Genomic DNA, 17,700 nt, shown 5'->3' with positions numbered 1-17,700 from the left:
TCAGAGAAGGGTACCTAATGACTTTGGAATTCAGATTTGTATCTGGAGAAAATGAGTTGACCTCTGTATCAGTAGCTTTGAGCTCTACGTATTTTATGGTTTTGTGTAAGGATGTGGGTCATCATCCCTAATGATTCAAACATTGCTAATATAAGGGGAGGGCCATTCCTAGATGGGCAGCTTCTAGAATCACTGGTCCAGGGCCTCAAAGAGGCAAATTACCCTTCTGAGAGAAAGGGCATCCTTTATATTTTCACAAGATCATCTTCAGACTAACTGGTTTAAAAAAGCCTTGTGGATGTGACCACATAATTTAATATCCACTCTATCTAGCACAAGACAAGATCCGTGGAATATTGATTGGGACAACAGACTCAAACAAGGACTGTCTCAGGCAGACAGAAAATGCGGAATGCTTCCTTTTACTTACGGAATGAAAAGCGCCCTAGGCCTTTAAGAGGTGAAGGTGGGAGGGTTGTTTTGATAGATTCTTCCCTTAGGAGAAAACAAATGTTAGAAGTCAAAGAAGCTTCTGTTGCTTTTTCAAGAGGACAGTGGGGTTTTAAAGAACTTACAAAGGCCTGAAATCTTTGGGGCTTCAATTTTGACTTTTAAAGATTCCATATTTTGACATTATAATTAATTCCCAATAATTAATTTCCCAATATAATTAAAAGGGTCTTTATATTGGTCTTTAGGGACAGCAAGAAATGAGAGTCTGGGGAAATAATACCTCATTCTGTTGTCACTTTGGATGTTGACATCCAAAAGAGTAATGGTGGGGAAAGAGTAATGAAAGGGTTTTTTCCAAGAAAGAACAAACTACTTAGCAGCGGGGAGGGGCATATGGAATCACAAAGAAACACTGGGGACAAAAGAAAATGGCTTGTGAAATGCCTGACACGACGTCTCACCAGTCTGATTAATCAGGCCATGGTTTCTAAGTGACCTCGGGTGACAATCTGCTTTGTGTGAGAGAGTGATCGCTGAGGGCAGTGTCACTTGGTTTTCTGGAATTGAGGTTTGTCTGTGGGAGTCCAGGGACTGCAGCGTTGGTCGGCTGACCCCGAGAGCTCTGGAGGGCCTTGGGTGAGATGCAGGCCGAAGGCAATGCGCGCAAAAGGCTGGCCTCGAAACCCTCCAGCCTAAGCCGGGCTTCCGGTCAGGTGCGTTCAGTGGGCCACGCTTTCCCCACGGCCCCGCCCACTCCTGTCCCAGGCCCGCCCACACCGCGACCTCTCCCTTAAGTGGGCCAGCTGCTGCCTACTTCCCAGCCGGCGCCGGGAGCTCGGGTCTCGGCGAGCCTCAGAGGCGGGCAGCGCGGGGGGCGCCGTCTGCGCGTGCGCACGCCGGCTCTCGGCCCCTCGCCCCCTCCCCCGCGCTGGAACCCGGTGCGGCCGCAGCGGCGGTTGGCGTCCTCCGCGGTTCCAGCCGGGGGCGGGCTTTTCAAACCTTCCCTTCGGAACTGTGCCGGCGGCCCTGGCTGTGGCGCTGGAGATGGAGGGGCACATCCTGAGGGGACACGAGCTCCGCGCGGCGGGGCTTACAGCCCAGCGGGTGAGTGAGTGAGGGGCCCGGCTTCAGGTCCTCAAGCGGTAGTTATGTCTGGACGACGGGAAAAGCCCCAGTCCGCGTCTCCATTCAGCTGAGGCCAGAAACAAAAGGAAAAAGTAGGCGACTGCACTTTTGGGGCCCTTCTGGACCTTGGAGATCTCCCTATGCCCACCTCCCCACCCCGCCCCCAGTTTCTTAGGAAGGAAACTGGCCTGGAAGGGGGAAGCGAGTTTGGGGCACACCTGTCCCTCACCCCTCCTCCCAGGGTTGGGACCTTATCTTTTTGCAAGTGTGGCTGACTCGGGGGACTGGGACCCCCAGGATTTTCCGGAAGCCCACCCGAGGCCAGTGGAGAACAGTTTGCTTGTTACTAGATTTGATGTAAGCAATTACTGTAGATGCTGTGTCTACACGCTGTATAAACTTTATGGGGCGGGATGGAGAAGCAAACTGGAACATCTGAACTTGAGAAATAGTTGGTCTGCTAGTGGATTCTTTTATTATTTCTTGGCATTTATTAAAAGATTATACTTTCCACTCTCAACCTTTAAAGAATACTTAAAAGATGGGGCTTAAAAGAAAACTCTGCCTTTGAACTGGATATCCACTTCCAGTTTAATCTCCAGTTTTAAATATTTCTGAAGTAGGTTAAACCATATGAAATTCCCAGTTTTGTAGATCAGAATTGGTAGAATATTACCAATTTCGTATGGTTCAACGAGTTTGAGTGAACTCCGCGAGTTGGTGATGGACAGGGAGGCCTGGCGTGCTGTGATTCATGGGGTCGCAAAGAGTCGGACACGACTGAGCGACTGAACTGAACCTATTATCTTTGCTTAGAAACCTAGTTTCTTTTCTGGAAATCTTAGAATCCTCAGCAGATACAAAATTATTAGGAAGTTTTCATAATGATGTGAAAACTAAAGCATGACAGTCTTTCTGCAGAGAGTGCAGTAACTTTATCAGTAATTATACAGTTTCATGGCAGCATTTAAAAACTTTTCTAACATTTCGATGCACAGTGTTTCTTTTTCTATCTTGTGTACCTTTAAAAAAAAAAGCAACTGTAAATGCTATCCAGCTGCCCTGCTCAATCCTCAAAAGCCAATAAAGAGGAAAGGTTGGTGGAAAGGAAAGTTTACTTTATTTTGGAGGCCAACAAACAGTGGGGGAGGGCAGTTGTTGTTATTTAGTCCCGCGGTCCTTCCACTCTTTTGTGACACTGTGTACTGTAGACCACCAGGCTCCTCCATCCATGGGATTTCTCAGGCAGGAATACTAGAGTGGCTGATTTCCTTCTTCAGGGGATCTTCCTGACCCAGGGATCAAACCTGGGTCTCCTGCAATGGAAGGCAGATTCTTTACCTCTGAGCCATCAGAGAAGCCCTGGGGGAGGGCGGACTCCTATCCAAAGGCTGACTTCACCCCAGTGACAAGTGGCCAAGAGCTTTTATAGGCGGAGGGAGGGGGCTGCATACAGAAATAGCACAGTCAGCTTTGACAGTCATCTTAAAATTGTCATTGGTAGTCTGACCAGTGGCAACTTGATTGTTTTAAGTATAGTTAAGCTTCACTTCCAGGGTAGGTTTGTTCCCATTTCTTAGATACCAGTTCTTGGAGTTATAGCAGCTTCTGTAACGTCTACTGTCAGGTCTTGTATTGACAGTTAGTTTGTTCCACCTGGTTGGGGTTTCAGTATCCATAAGACAGCTCATGGGATATGGCTTAGAATATTATCTATAGCCCTTGAGAAGGAATTAAATGTCATTGACTTTCCTTACTGACTAAATTATTAATGTTTTGTCCTGTTTTCAAGCTTTTCTTTGCTTCTGTATTTTCTTACATCTCTGGTTAAACTTATTGTTAGGCTAAAGATGTTTCACAGGCAAAAAGGCAAGCTGAGGACATGGGGGGCAGGGACCTTAAGGGTCCTGCTCTGTTTCACTTCGATTGTACTAATTATTTTTTAAAAATTTGATTTCTAGTGAATTGGTGGTGTCTTGAGGCTCTTGCATTTATCACATAGGTGTTGGTGGGGCCGATCAGGAGTATTTATTGAGCTGTGTGTAGCAGCAGTATTTTGGAATGGTAAAAAAGAGATGAGAAGAAAGTCATAAAAGAAGTTTTATGTGGAATGACAAGAAATACTTAAATATACATAAAGGTGAGATTATTTACATGTAGGAAAGTACAATACTTAATGATTTCTTAGGTAGCAACAAATTGCCAACATCCGCTGGATCATGGAGAAAGCAAGAGAGTTCCATAAAAACATCTATTTCTGCTTCATTGACTATGCCAAAGCCTTTGACTGTGTGGATCACAATGAACTGTGGAAAATTCTGAAAGAGATGGGAATACCAGACCACCTGACCTGTCTCTTGAGAAACCTGTATGCAGGTCAGGAAGCAACAGTTAGAACTGTACATGGAACAACAGACTGGTTCCAAATAGGAAAAGGAGTACGTCAAGGCTGTATATTGTCACCCTGCTTATTTAACTTATATGCAGAGTACATCATGAGGAACGCTGGGCTGGAAGAAGCACAAGCTGGAATCAAGATTGCTGGGAGAAATATCAATAACCTCAGATATGCAGATGACACCACCCTTATGGCAGAAAGTGAAGAGGAACTCAAAGGCCTCTTGATGAAAGTGAAAGAGGAGAGTGAAAAGGTTGGCTTGAAGCTCAACATTCAGAAAACAAAGATCATGGTATCTGGTCCCATCACTTCATGGGAAATAGATGGGGAAACAGTGGAAACAGTGTCAGACTTTATTTTTTTGGGCTCCAAAATCACTGCAGATGCTGATTGTAGCCAGGAAATTAAAAGACGCTTACTCCTTGGAAGGAAAGTTATGACCAACCTAGATAGCATATTAAAAAGCAGAGACATTACTTTGCCAACCAGGGTCCATCTAGTCAAGGCTATGGCTTTTCCCCTTGTCATGTATGGATGTGAGAGTTGGACTGTGAAGAAAGCTGATCACCGAAGAATTGATGCTTTTGAACTGTGGTGCTGGAGAAGACTCTTGAGAAGAGTCCCTTGGACTGCAAGGAGATCCAACCAGTCCATTCTAGAGGAGATCAATCCTGGGTGTTCACTGGAAGGACTGATGCTAAAGCTGAAACTCCAATACTTTGGCCACCTCATGCGACAAGTTAACTCACTGGAAAAGACTCTGATGCTGGGAAAGGTTGGGGGTGGGAGGAAACAGGGACGACAAAGAATGAGATGGCTGGATGGCATCACCGACTCGATGGACATGAGTTTGAGTGTACTCCGGGAGTTGGTGATGGACAGGGAGACCTGGTGTTCTGTGATTCATGGGGTCGCAAAGAGTCGGACACGACTGAGCAACTGAACTGAACTGAACTGAGGTAGCAACAAATTAATTGAGTTGTGGAATTCCTTCTGTTTGGATCATGGAGAAAAATTGCAAATAGTAATATGTTGTAATCTAACAGGAATATTGACGGTCAGTAAAAAAATTTTATACTTGACTAACACTGAATTTTTGTATTTCCTTTGACATTAATGAACCTGCCATAAAATAGGGATAGGCCCAAAGATTCTGAGATGGTCACTCACTAGTATAACTTCTCTACTTGAACATTAGCGTTATCTGTCACTACTCACAGCATAGAATATTGGCTTTGAAGTCCGATTAAGGAAAATCCAATTCTGCTTGTTGTGGAACCTTGCATAAGTTAGCTGTCTTCTCTAAGTTGCAGTTTCTGCAGTTGGGGAATAGGAAAATTGCGTATTCTAGAGAGTTGTTGGAATTTGAGAACCTCTTTAAAGTACTTAATGGACTTCCCTGGTGGCTCAGACGGTAAAAGCGTCTGCCTACAATGCAGGAGACCCTGGTTCAATCCCTGGGTCGGAAAGATCCCCCGGAGAAGGAAATAGCAACCCAGTCCACTACTCTTGCCTGGAAAATCCCATGGACAGATGGAGGAGCCTGGTAGGCTACATACAGTCCATGGGATCACAAAGAGTTGGACCTTAACAGTACCTAGCACTCATACATGCTTGAAAGATGACTGGTTTTGTTACTACTTTTGTCCCATTTATCCGAATAGTTGGGGCAGCCACCTACCTTTTCTTACAAATGTTGAAGCTTTTGCAGTCTTTATAAAAATTAAAATTCAAGGCACACTTTCTCATTGCAGAAAAGTAAAAATAGAAACATAAATTTATGAACTCTTTCTCCAGTTCCATTCCCCAGAATGAGCATTGTTAACAATTTACAGACTTTTCTCTGTACATAAACAATTCTTAAAATACACAACAGTTTCTTTTGGAAAGAATGTATTTCTATATGCCGTTTTGCAGTCTTTTTCATTGTAGTCTCTTGGTTAACATGGTTTAACTATATGCATTAGGTGGGTGTAGGTTCTATCTGGATTCATGTACTTTTGGTTTTTTACCAGCTGCGAGCTTCGTTTTTCTTTTTCTTTTTCTTAGTCAGTGCTTAATTCCACCACTCAGGCATTTTCTTTGTTCTCCCTTTGTGTGCCATTCTAGCTCTTAAAATTTAGTATGTTTCTGTTTCCTACATTACCTAAGTTTTCACATTTAAGTCATCTATTTCCTTCTTCAGTTCAGTTCAGTCGCTCAGTCGTGTCCGACTCTCCGCGACCCCATGAATCACAGCATGCCAGGCCTCCCTGTCCATCACCAACTCCCGGAGTACACTCAAACTCATGTCCACAGAGTCGGTGATGCCATCCAGCCATCTCATTCTCCGTTGTCCCCTTCTCCTCCCGCCCCCAACCTTTCCCAGCATCAGAGTCTTTTCCAGTGAGTCAGCTCGTCGCATGAGGTGGCCCAAGTATTGGAGTTTCAGCTTTAGCATCAGTCCCTCCAATGAACATCCAGGATTGATCTTCTTTAGAATGGACTGGTTGGATCTCCTTGCAGTCCAAGGGACTCTCAAGAGTCTTCTCCAACACCACAGTTCAAAAGCATCAATTCTTCGGTGATCAGCTTTCTTCACAGTCCAACTCTCACATCCATACATGACCACGGGAAAAACCATAGCCTTGACTAGACGGACCTTGGTTGGCAAAGTAATGTCTCTGCTTTTTAATATACTATCAAGGTTGGTCATAACTTTCCTTCCAAGGAGCAAGTGTCTTTTAATTTCATGGCTGCAATCAGCATCTGCAGTGATTTTGGAGCCCAAAAAATAAAGTCTGACACTGTTTCCACTGTTTTTCCATCTATTTCCCATGAAGTGATGGGACCAGATGCCATGATCTTTGTTTTCTGAATGTTGAGCTTCAAGCCAACCTTTTCACTCTCCTCTTTCACTTTCATCAAGAGGCCTTTGAGTTCCTCTTCACTTTCTGCCATAAGGGTAGTGTCATCTGCATATTTCCTTCTTAGCCTAGCCCTATCCATTTAGTCTTAACAACCTAACTTTAAATACGTATGAGATAAGGCTTCTGTTTGATAGCAAGCCCTTATTTAGAGACATGCTTTTGTCATGTGTCCTAGTCAGTCTTGACTCTACCAATATGATTTTAGTTGCCTGCCCTTCCTCTTTGAGGTCAGTAAGCATTACCATTGAATGCTTACTGTTATTACACAATCACTGTTCTCACTGTGGTTGGCACTAGACATCACTACTAGCCTCGGAGAACTTTGTACCCCTTTTTAACTAAAACCAAGTCCTTTGACTCCATGAAGCTTTTCTTGGTTAGAGTAGTTTCCTTGACCAGAGATGTTTTCTCTGTATATAAAGCATAGATATGTACTGTACATTCTAGTAGTGGTGGTTTAGTCGCTAAGTCGTGTCCGACTTGTAATCCCATGGACTATGGCCCACCAGGCTCCCCTGTCCTTGGGATATCCCAGGCAAGAATACTAGAGTGGGTTGACATTTCCTTCTCCAGGAGATCTTCTTGACCCAGAGATCATATAGTATATACTGCAGTAAGAGAACTTGCATGGAGAACACAAAACTGGTCCTTTTGTTTCTCCATGAATACATTAAAAACACAAGCTAACACAACATTTTAAATCAACTATACTCCAGAAAAAAAAAAAAATTATCCCACTTGTATCAGCCCTCCAAGATCCACATCCACTCACTGTAGAGTAAGGGAGGTAAGGTCACAGTTTACTATGTATGTTAATTTGGCTGGGTTGCTGCTGCTGCTGCTGCTGCTAAGTCACTTCAGTCGTGTCCGACTCTGTGCGACCCCATAGACGGCAGCCCACCAGGCTCCGCCGTCCCTGGGATTCTCCAGGCGAGAACACCGGAGTGGGTTGCCATTTCCTTCTCCAATGTGTGAAAGTGAAAAGTGAAAGTGAAGTTGCTCAATTGTGTCCGACTAGTAGCAACCCCATGGATTGCAGCCCACCAGGCTCCTGTGTCCATGCGATTTTCTAGGCAAGAGTACTGGTTGGCTGGGTTCAGTTCAGTTCAGTTGCTCAGTCGTGTCCGACTCTCCACGACCCCATGAATCACAGCACGCCAGGCCTCCCTGTCCATCACCAACTCCCGGAGTTCACTCAAACTCATGTCCATCGAGTCGGTGATGCCATCCAGCCATCTCATTCTCCGTCCTCCCCTTCTCCTCCTGCCCCCAACCTTTCCCAGCATCAGACTCTTTTCCAGTGAGTCAACTCGTCACATGAGGTGGCCAAAGTATTGGAGTATCAGCTTTAGCATCAGTCCTTCCAATGAACACCCAGGATCGATCTCCTCTAGAATGGACTGGTTGGATCTCCTTGTGTTACAAGGGACTCTCAAGAGTCTTCTCCAGCACCACAGTTCAAAAGCATCAATTCTTCGGCAATCAGCTTTCTTCCCAGTCCAACTCTCACATCCATACATGACCACGGGAAAAACCATAGCCTTGACTAGATGGACCTTTGTTGGCAAAGTAATGTCTCTGCTTTTTAATATATTATCAAGGTTGGTCATAACTTTCCTTTCAAGGAGTAAGCTCCTTTTAATTTCATGGCTGCAATCAGCATCTGCAGTGATTTTGGAGCCCCAAAAAATAAAGTCTGACACTGTTTCCACTGTTTTTCCATCTATTTCCCATGAAATGATGGGACCAGATGCCATGATCTTTGTTTTCTGAATGTTGAGCTTCAAGCCAACCTTTTCACTCTCCTCTTTTACTTTCATCAAGAGGCCTTTGAGTTCCTCTTCACTTTCTGCCATAAGGGTAATGTCATCAGCATACCTGAGGTTATTGATATTTCTCCCAGCAATCTTGATTCCAGCCTGTGCTTCTTCCAGCCCAGCGTTCCTCATGATGTACTCTTCATATAACTTAAATAAGCAAGGTGACAATATACAGCCTTGACGCACTCCTTTTCTTATTTGGAACCAGTCTGTTGTTCCATGTACAGTTCTGACTGTTGCTTCAACCTGCATACAGGTTTCTCAAGAGGCAAGTCAGGTGGTCTGGTATTCCCATCTCTTTCAGAATTTTCCACAGTTTATTGTGATCCACACAGTCAAAGGCTTTGGCATAGTCAATGAAGCAGAAATAGATGCTCTTCTGGAACTCTCTTGCTTTCTCCATGATCCAGCGGATGTTGGCAATTTGATCTCTGGTGCCTCTGCCTTTTCTAAAACCTGCTTGAACATCTGAGAGTTCACGGTTCACATATTGCTGAAGCCTGGCTTGAAGAATTTTGAGCATGACTTTACTAGCATGTGAGATGAGTGCAATTGTGCGATAGTTTGAGCATTCTTTGGCATTGCCTTTCTTTGGGATTGGCATGAAAACTGACCTTTTCCAGTCCCGTGGCCACTGCTGAGTTTTCCAAATTTGCTGGTATATTGAGTGCAGCACTTTCACAGCATCATCTTTCAAGATTTGAAATAGCTCAACGGGAATTCCATCACCACCACTAGCTTTGTTCGTAGTGATGCTTTCTAAAGCCCACTTGATGTCACATTCCAAGATGTCTGGCTCTAGGTCAGTGATCACATTATTGAGACTATCTTGGTCGTGAAGATCTTTTTTGTACAGTTCTTCTGTGTATTCTTGCCACCTCTTCTTAATATCTTCTTTTTCTGTTAGGTCCATACCATTTCTGTCCTTTATCGAGCCCATCTTTGCATGAAAGGTTCCCTTGGAATCTCTAATTTTCTTGAAGAGATCTCTTGTTTTTCCTTTTCTGTTGTTTTCCTCTATTTCTTTGCATTGATCACTGAGGAAGGCTTTCTTATCTCTCCTTGCTATTCTTTGGAACTCTGCATTCAGATGCTTATATCTTTCCTTTTCTCCTTTGCTTTTCGCTTCTCTTCTTTTCGCAGCTATTTGTAAGGCCTCCTCAGACAGCCATTTTGCTTTTTTGCATTTCTTTTCCATGGGGATGGTCTTGGTCCCTGTCTCCTTTACAATGTCACGAACCTCCGTCCAGAGTTCATCAGGCACTCTATCAATCAGATCCAGTCCCTTAAATCTATTCCTCACTTCCACTGTATAATCATAAAGGATTTGATTGAGGTCAAATCAAAAAGGTCTAGTGGTTTTCCCTACTTTCTTCAATTTAAGTCTGAATTTGGCAATAAGGAGTTCATGATCTGAGTCACAGTCAGCTCCTGGTCTTGTTTTTGCTAACTGTATACAGCTTCTCCATCTTTGGCTGCAAAGATTGTAATCAGTCTGATTTCGGTGTTGACTATCTGTTGATGTCCATGTGTAGAGTCTTCTCTTGTGTTGTTGGAAGAGGGTGTTTGCTATGACCAGTGCGTTCTCTTGACAAAACTCTATTAGCCTTTGCCCTGCTTCATTCCGTGCTCCAAGGCCAAATTTGCCTGTTACTCCAGGTGTTTCTTGACTTCCTACTTTTGCATTCCAGTCCCCTATAATGAAAAGGACATCTTTTTTGGGTGTTAGTTCTGAAAGATCTTGTAGGTCTTCATAGAACCTTCAACTTCGGCTTCTTCAGCGTTACTGGTTGGGGCATAGGCCTGGATTACTGTAATAGTGAATGGTTTGCCTTGGAAACGAACAGAAATCATTCTGTCGTTTTTAAGATTGCATCCAAGGACTGCATTTCAGACTCTTGTTGACCATGATGGCTACTCCATTTCTTCTAAGGGATTCCTGCCCACAGTAGTAGATATAATGGTCATCTGAGTTAAATTCACCCATTCCAGTCCATTTTAATTGACTGATTCCTAGAATGTCTCTGTTCACTCTTGCCATCTCCTGTTTGACCACTTCCAATTTGCCTTGATTCATGGACCTAACATTCCAGGTTCCTGTGCAATATTGCTCTTTACAGCACCGGACCTTGCTTCTATCACCGGTCTCATCCACCACTGGGTATTGGTTTTGCTTTGGCTCCATCCCTTTATTTCTTCTAGAGTTACTTCTCCACTGATCTTCAGTAGCATACTGGGCACCTACCTACCTGGGGAATTCCTCACTCAGTATCCTATCATTTTGCCCTTTGTTACTGTTCATGGGGTTCTCAAGGCAAGTATACTGAAGTGATTTGCCATTCCCTTCTCCAGTGGACCACAATCGGCTGTGGTCCATGTGATCAGATCAACTAGTTTCCTGTGATTATGATTTCAGTGTGTCTGCCCTCTGATGCCCCCTTGCAATGCCTACCGTCTTATTTGGGTTTCTCTTACCTTGGTCGTGGAAAATCTCTTCACAGCCGCTCTGGGTTAGGGATCAGCAAACCACTTCTGTAAAGGGACACATGGTAAATATTTTCAGCTTTGTGGGCCACATAGTCTCTCTTGAAATTATTCAGTTCTGCCTTTGTAGCTTGAAAGTAGCCATTGACAATAGAAATGGGCGTGATTGTGCACCAGTACAACTTTATTTACAAAACATGCACTGGGTTAACTGTAGTTAGCTGCCCCCGGCTCTAAAGGATATGTGTGCTCAGTAACTCACTTGTGATTCCTTGCTGCCCCATGGACTGTATGTAGTCCTCCAAGCTCCGTGGGATTTTCCAGGCAAGAATACTGAAATGGTTTGCCATTTCTTCTTTCAGGTGATCTTCCTGACCCAGGGATTGAACTTGCGTCTCCTGCATTGGCAGGCAGTTTATCACTGAGCCACTGGGAAGCCTGATCTAAAGGATCAGTTCAGTTCAGTTGCTTAGTCATGTCCGACTCTGCGACCCCATGGACTGCAGCACGCCAGACTTCCCTGTCCATCACCCAACTCCCGAAGCTTTGTCAAACTTGTGTCCATCGAGTCGGTGATGCCATCCAACTATCTCACCCTCTGTTGTCCCCTTCTCCTCCCGCCTTCAGTCTTTCCCAGCATCAGGGTCTTTTCAATGAGTCCGTCCTTCGCATTAGAATTCTAATATCTGCCATTTCTTTAATGAACTTTTAATCTTACAAATACTGTAAATTTTTTTTAAGCCCTGATTGTACATTTCCTTTTCCACTCTATCCCAAGCCTCTCCAGTTTTATGAAGACTTGATCAATAATTGATGAAGAGACACAATCTTCATTTATAGGATGGAAACCTTAGAAACCAATTCCTTAGTGTTTTTGTGGCCACCTGCTGGTTCCTTAAGGTTTCTGCAGTTTTCCAGGTTGCTGGGGAATATCAAGTAGTCCAGCGCTGGTTCTTTACCTGGACTGTGTACTGAATCACCAAAGGAACTTTAAAAAAAAAAAAAAATGTGCAGGTTCCACTTCCAAAATTCCTAATTGTTTTTCTTTGCCTGAGGTGATTCTAATGTGTAGCCAGCTTTAAGAAAGACTGTGCTAATTCAACTGGCTGCCTCATTCTAGTATTTAAAAAACAAACTTGAATTTAATGGCACCAGATGGTATTTGTTTATATTTGAGTTGTGGGGTAGTTTTTCATCCCAGTTTCAAGTTGCTCCCTAAGTGCGCTCTCCAATACTAACCTGCCTGCCAGAGTTTATTTCCATAGACATGTGGGTCACACAGATAATTCTTATAATTGATTACTAATTACATTAAAAAGGAATTTACTTTGGGACTGACAAGTCATAAAAAGATGAGATGGAGTTGTTGAAATTCAGTCACGTGTAAACAAGGAAAAATAGCAGATGACTACATTTATATAGTACATCAGTTTTGAGTTATGCTACAAAAGAAGGTTTTTATATAGTGATTACATGATGTAATTACAGAACATAATTAATCAGATCTGTTTTATGCATGTGAGTAGTACATTTGGTGGATTTGGATAGTCAAGTTAAATCATCTGCAGTTTTTCTTTTCAAGTAATATTCATAGACTATTGGTCTAACTTTTCTGCTTTTCTTTTTAAAAAGATTGTCTTTTCAGTATCTGAAACTTTTGTTATTAGACTCATTCATATTTTTGATACAGATTTTATTTCACTTAAAAGGTAAATTATAGCATTCTTTTTTTTTAACCACAGAAACCAGGATGATCTATTTTTAGCAGTGGACATACTTCACTTTCACTTTTCACTTTCACACATTAGAGAAGGAAATGGCAGCCCACTCCAGTGTTCTTGCCTGGAGAATCCCAGGGATGGGGGAGCCTGGTGGGCTTCTGTCTATGGGGTCACACAGAGTTGGACACGACTGAAGTGACTTAGCAGCAGCAGCAACTAAACAACAAAATAACAAAGAGTATCTAGTAATTTATAATTTTTTAAAAGTCACTGAATTAAATCAGAAGAGTACATGTCAATTTATAGAATTTTGATGTTATATCTGAAACTTGTTTTTAGAGCCAGGATGTTATAAGATCATTGTACAGGATGAAAGACTTTCAGAACTAAAATAATTTAGTAGTTTCATGATGACTCTTTAAAATAAATATATGCAAAACTGTGTTCTAAATCTCTGGTCCTAAAGCTCCTGACATTTTCTTAGTATGGTGCTTTCATTCTCTTTGCTTCTGAGATTTTATTTACATTGCTTACTCTAACAAATAGCCTGTTAACCTCTCTGCTGCTAAACCTTAGTTCCTTTATTCAGCATCTGTTCTTTCAGAAAGTTTTTCCTTGGTTAATTCAGTATCATCAGTTAACATCTTGCCATTTCACAGTGCAACTTACATGAAACATACATATGCTATACTGTTCACCTTGGTTATTATATTTTTGTGTTAGTTTCCTGAGATTGCCATAACAAGGTATGAAAATTGAATGGCTTAAAACAACAAAAATTTTTTCTGTCATAGTTGTGAAGTCCAGAAGTATCTGCTGGGCCACGTTCCTGCTGAAGGGACTAGAGAAGAATCTGTCCTTGCGTTTTCCAGCTTCTGATGGTTGATGGCAATATTGGTGTTCCTCGGCTTGTAGACTCATTGCTGCAGTCTTTACCTGCATCTTCACATAGAGTTCTCTGTGTGTCCCTCTGTTTCTCCACCTGACTTTGCTATGAGGCCAATAGTCATTGGATTTAGGGCCAAAATGAATCTAGTATGACCTCATCTTAACTAATTACATCTGCAAAACTGTCCAGATAAGGTCACATTCTGAGGTTCTGGGAGGACAAGAATGTTTGGGGGACACTATTCAACCTTGTACAATTACAGTAAAAATATGTAGTATTTCTCATTTTTGTTTCTGTTCTGTTTTTCTAGTAGATTATAAAGGCTCCCTAATAAAGCAAGAAATTAAGATTTTGCAGATAGTATTTAACAATTTTTATACTATCATACATTAAAACTATTACTTTCCTGATATGTTATAAAATTATAATACTAGATAGTACATTTTTCATTTGTTAGGAATAAAAAGAAATGTTACTCTGTGTTTTGCTGCCTTTTAAAATGCTTTTTTTTCCTCTCTCTTTCTAAGGACTGCAGCATTCAAGAAAAAATGGATTTGGAAATTCGAATACGAGAAGGAATATGGAAACTCCTTTCTTTGAGCACTCAAAAAGGCCAGATTTTGCAGGCAGTTAAGAATCTCATGGTGTGCAATGCTCGAATAACGGCTTACACATTGGAACTGCAGAAGTTAGAAGAGCAGATTGCAAATCAAGCTGGAAAATGGTTAGTGGCATTGTTTACCTATGGTTTTTAATGTACTTAAATATTTATATTAAAAACACTGTGTGATTCAACCTTCAATTTAATCTAAAATGTCAAATCACCAAAGGTTTTAAAAAAATATACTGAAGTAGCCTCTATTATCATAAACATTTTGACAGTAGGACTCAGAGTAAACTTACTATTAAGGCAGAGGTTTTTACTGGGCAGTTTTATTATGTTCATACTTTAAGGTTGTAAAATGAAGTGGTTAAGCAGGGAGTGAGGAAATATTTTAAGAAGGACCAAGATTGATAGTAGAGTATCAATGTGTACAAATGTAAATTTTAAAAAGCTAATTACTTAAACTGATAAAAAGGTACTATCTGAGAGAAAGGGAAACTTAGGTATAGAAATTGTAATGAGTGGGCACCAAAATTAAAGCTATGATTAGAATTAAAGATATCAATAGGAGGGAACTTAAAAATCAGCAATCACATTCCTTTCATATGGTGAGTATAAGTTCTAGTGAAGCAAGTTACTCAACTCAAGGACATATTTTCACTAGGGACAGAAGCTAATGAGAGGTTACTTATGATTTGTAAGTAGCTCCTACTCCTTGTTCTCTGTCGATTTGTGCTGCCTTTTACAGTGCCAAGTCTTATTTGGACCTTAGAATTGACTCAGTTTAGTGCATTGGAGAAGGGAATGGCAACCCACTCCAGGGTTCTTGCCTGGAGAATCCCAGGGACGGGGAGCCTGGTGGGCTGCCGTCTATGGGGTCACATAGAGTCAGACACGACTGAAGCGCCTTAGCAGCAGCAGCAGCAGCAGTGACTAGATACTGGCTTCCTTTATCTTTTAAATGGTTTGACATTATCCATGGTTAATCATTGTTAAAGCTATAGCACTAGTTAAAAGTTTCTTTTTAGACATTAGTGGCCATTGATTTGGTTGTTCACAGTACTCCATGAAATTCTTGAAAAGTAAGGTAAAGTCACGGGTCAGAGAAAGAGTTTCTGTAAAAATAGAATATTGATGAAATCATATAATAAACACTTGTGTACAAAGTGGCTAGTATTTATTAGCTTTATTCCCTTGGGATAGCTGTTTAATCTCTGTTTAATTTCTGTAGTAAAGAAAAATTTCTTTTCTACAGTTGACATAATATTTACATTTTGAAAATTAAGATAGATATTAAAAACCTAAAAATACCTTTTATATAATTAGTATTCACAATATGTCAAATAATGTTCACTATTATTTATCCCTGGCATTATAAAAGTAAGTTATTCCAGTATCACAATCTAAGAAAATATTTTCAGATACACATAACACTGGAATAAGTCAGTGCTTCCCAAATGGGCCAAATGTATTACTTAGAGTACATGATTATGTGTCAGAAGACATGCAAAGCCAAAGAATATACTATGGCATATCTTTTTGTAGCATGAATTTTTAAGATAAAGTGTGAGAAATTTAGAAGTGTGGCTTAGTTTTGTATTATGCTACTCATGGGGGTATATATTCCTTCTCCGAGCAATATTTTGTCAAGGAGGATTTATAACAATATTTTGTTTAGGAGGGTTGTTTAAGTGGAAAAGTTTGAGAAGCACTGGATTTTAATTATAGGCATGCTCAGTTGTGTCCGACTCTTTGGGACCCTATGGACTGTAGCCCGCCAGGCTCCTCAGTCCATGGGATTTTCCAGGCAAGAATACTGGAGTGGGTTGCCATTTCCTGCTCTACAGGACTTTCCTGACCTACGGATCCAACCTGCGGCTCTTGCATCTTCTTTACCACTGGGCCACCTGGGAACCTGGTTTAAGTACAGTGTGGGACTAAACACTCAGTAATTTGTCATCACTCACAGTTACATAGAATGTTCCTCTGGGAATCACATCTGCCCTTCATATTTATGTTCTTTAAATATTTATAATGATTTGTGAACTGGCCATTTTATTAATTTGATAGTATAGCTTTCCTGAAGTTGCTGATTTGTAAAAATGTTAAATTATCTTAATCCCTGTTGGATTTATATAACAAAGATAAGAAAAAATATCTGGAACTCTCACCTGAAAATGTGTACAACTTTCAGTTTCTTTACTGATTATCTTTGATAAAAATAGCTTTGATGGTATATTTCTTTTATATTTCAACATTTATATTTGTTTTTCACATATAGAAACATTGCATCCATTAATTATTATTTCTTTAAAAATCTTAATATTCTGTATGAATTATTTTGTTTACAACTTCTTTTTGTTATGTGCACATATAACCCGAGGTCACTGATCAAATGTAACTGAAAATTACAGTACTTTCTTTCTTATTACATAAAACAACCTAAAGATAACAAAGAATCCCATGATAGTTTTTTTTAGTTCCTTGAAGAAAGTTATGTAAATTATGCCATTTGATTATCAATCCAGTATTTTTCAAATATCTACTACTTGTAGAACATTTACTAAATATTGTGCTAGTGTATTCAAAGAACAGAATTTGTCAAAATGTGAGTATATTTGTATGTTCAGCAGTCAAATAATTTACCTTTAGAGACTCAGCAGTCTGTGACTTTCTTTGTTTTGGTGGTCTTCAGGGTAGAAAAGTATTCCAGTTTTACTTGCTGCCAGAACTTAAATAGCACTTTAATGAGTCTGCTGCCTAACACTAGTCTACCTTCTCTAAAATTTTATGATAAAATGTCAAAAAAGTAATAGACTACATCTAGAGTTTTTCAAAGAAGAGTTAAATCACTATAAAATGGTATAGTTAAGAAAGGTCTAATGGAAGAATTGGATAGATAGAGTTTGGTTTGTTGAGTAGGAGGAAAGCAGGATTCTAAGAAAGAAAAATCTCAAAAGTTTAGGATGAAAGATGAGCATGAATTATTCAATTGCAGTGAAAAGATGTGTTTGGATGAAGCTGAAGATCAAGCCAAAGTGGGAAAGGATGTGGATAGCAAAGATTCAAGAAAGTTTACAGTGATAGGAGTTTAATTGGTATTTCCTGATAGTCTTTCCAGCTGGCATATTCTGTGCCAGGGCGTTTATAAATACCACATCACAAGCTGAGAAAGGTATAAACTACTTTATTGAAGATTTGGGATAGGGACTTAGAAATATTAAGTAACTGTTTCAAAGGGCACCCAGTGGTGTCTCTCTGTTTGGGATGTGAACTCAAATGACTTAAAAGCCAGAG

The 17,700-nt window shown here is 41.0% G+C and overlaps 1 protein-coding gene across 4 annotated transcripts in view; it reads left to right on the top strand.

Annotated features, from left to right (window-relative positions):
* The first annotated feature begins 1,286 nt into the window (after positions 1 to 1,286).
* RTKN2 (rhotekin 2) overlaps positions 1,287 to 17,700 on the top strand; it is a 118,615-nt gene continuing 102,201 nt past the window's right edge. For 2 of the 4 annotated variants that reach the window (XM_088841915.1, XM_088841912.1), the window contains exons 1-2: positions 11,571 to 11,757; positions 14,327 to 14,523. In XM_088841915.1, the coding sequence (XP_088698041.1) occupies positions 11,665 to 11,757; positions 14,327 to 14,523 (290 nt within the window). In that variant the 5' untranslated portion in view covers positions 11,571 to 11,664. Of the gene's footprint in view, positions 1,558 to 11,570; positions 11,758 to 14,326; positions 14,524 to 17,700 lie in introns of those variants that run through there. The other 2 variants (XM_088841914.1, XM_088841913.1) reach the window with 2 other exon arrangements.

This window comes from Moschus berezovskii, chromosome 12 (genome assembly GCF_049115385.1).
Source record: "Moschus berezovskii isolate FMDL1 chromosome 12, NW_MosBer_1.0, whole genome shotgun sequence".
In the NCBI taxonomy this organism is placed as follows: domain Eukaryota; kingdom Metazoa; phylum Chordata; class Mammalia; order Artiodactyla; family Moschidae; genus Moschus; species Moschus berezovskii.
This window is presented reverse-complemented; position numbering and strand designations above follow the sequence as displayed.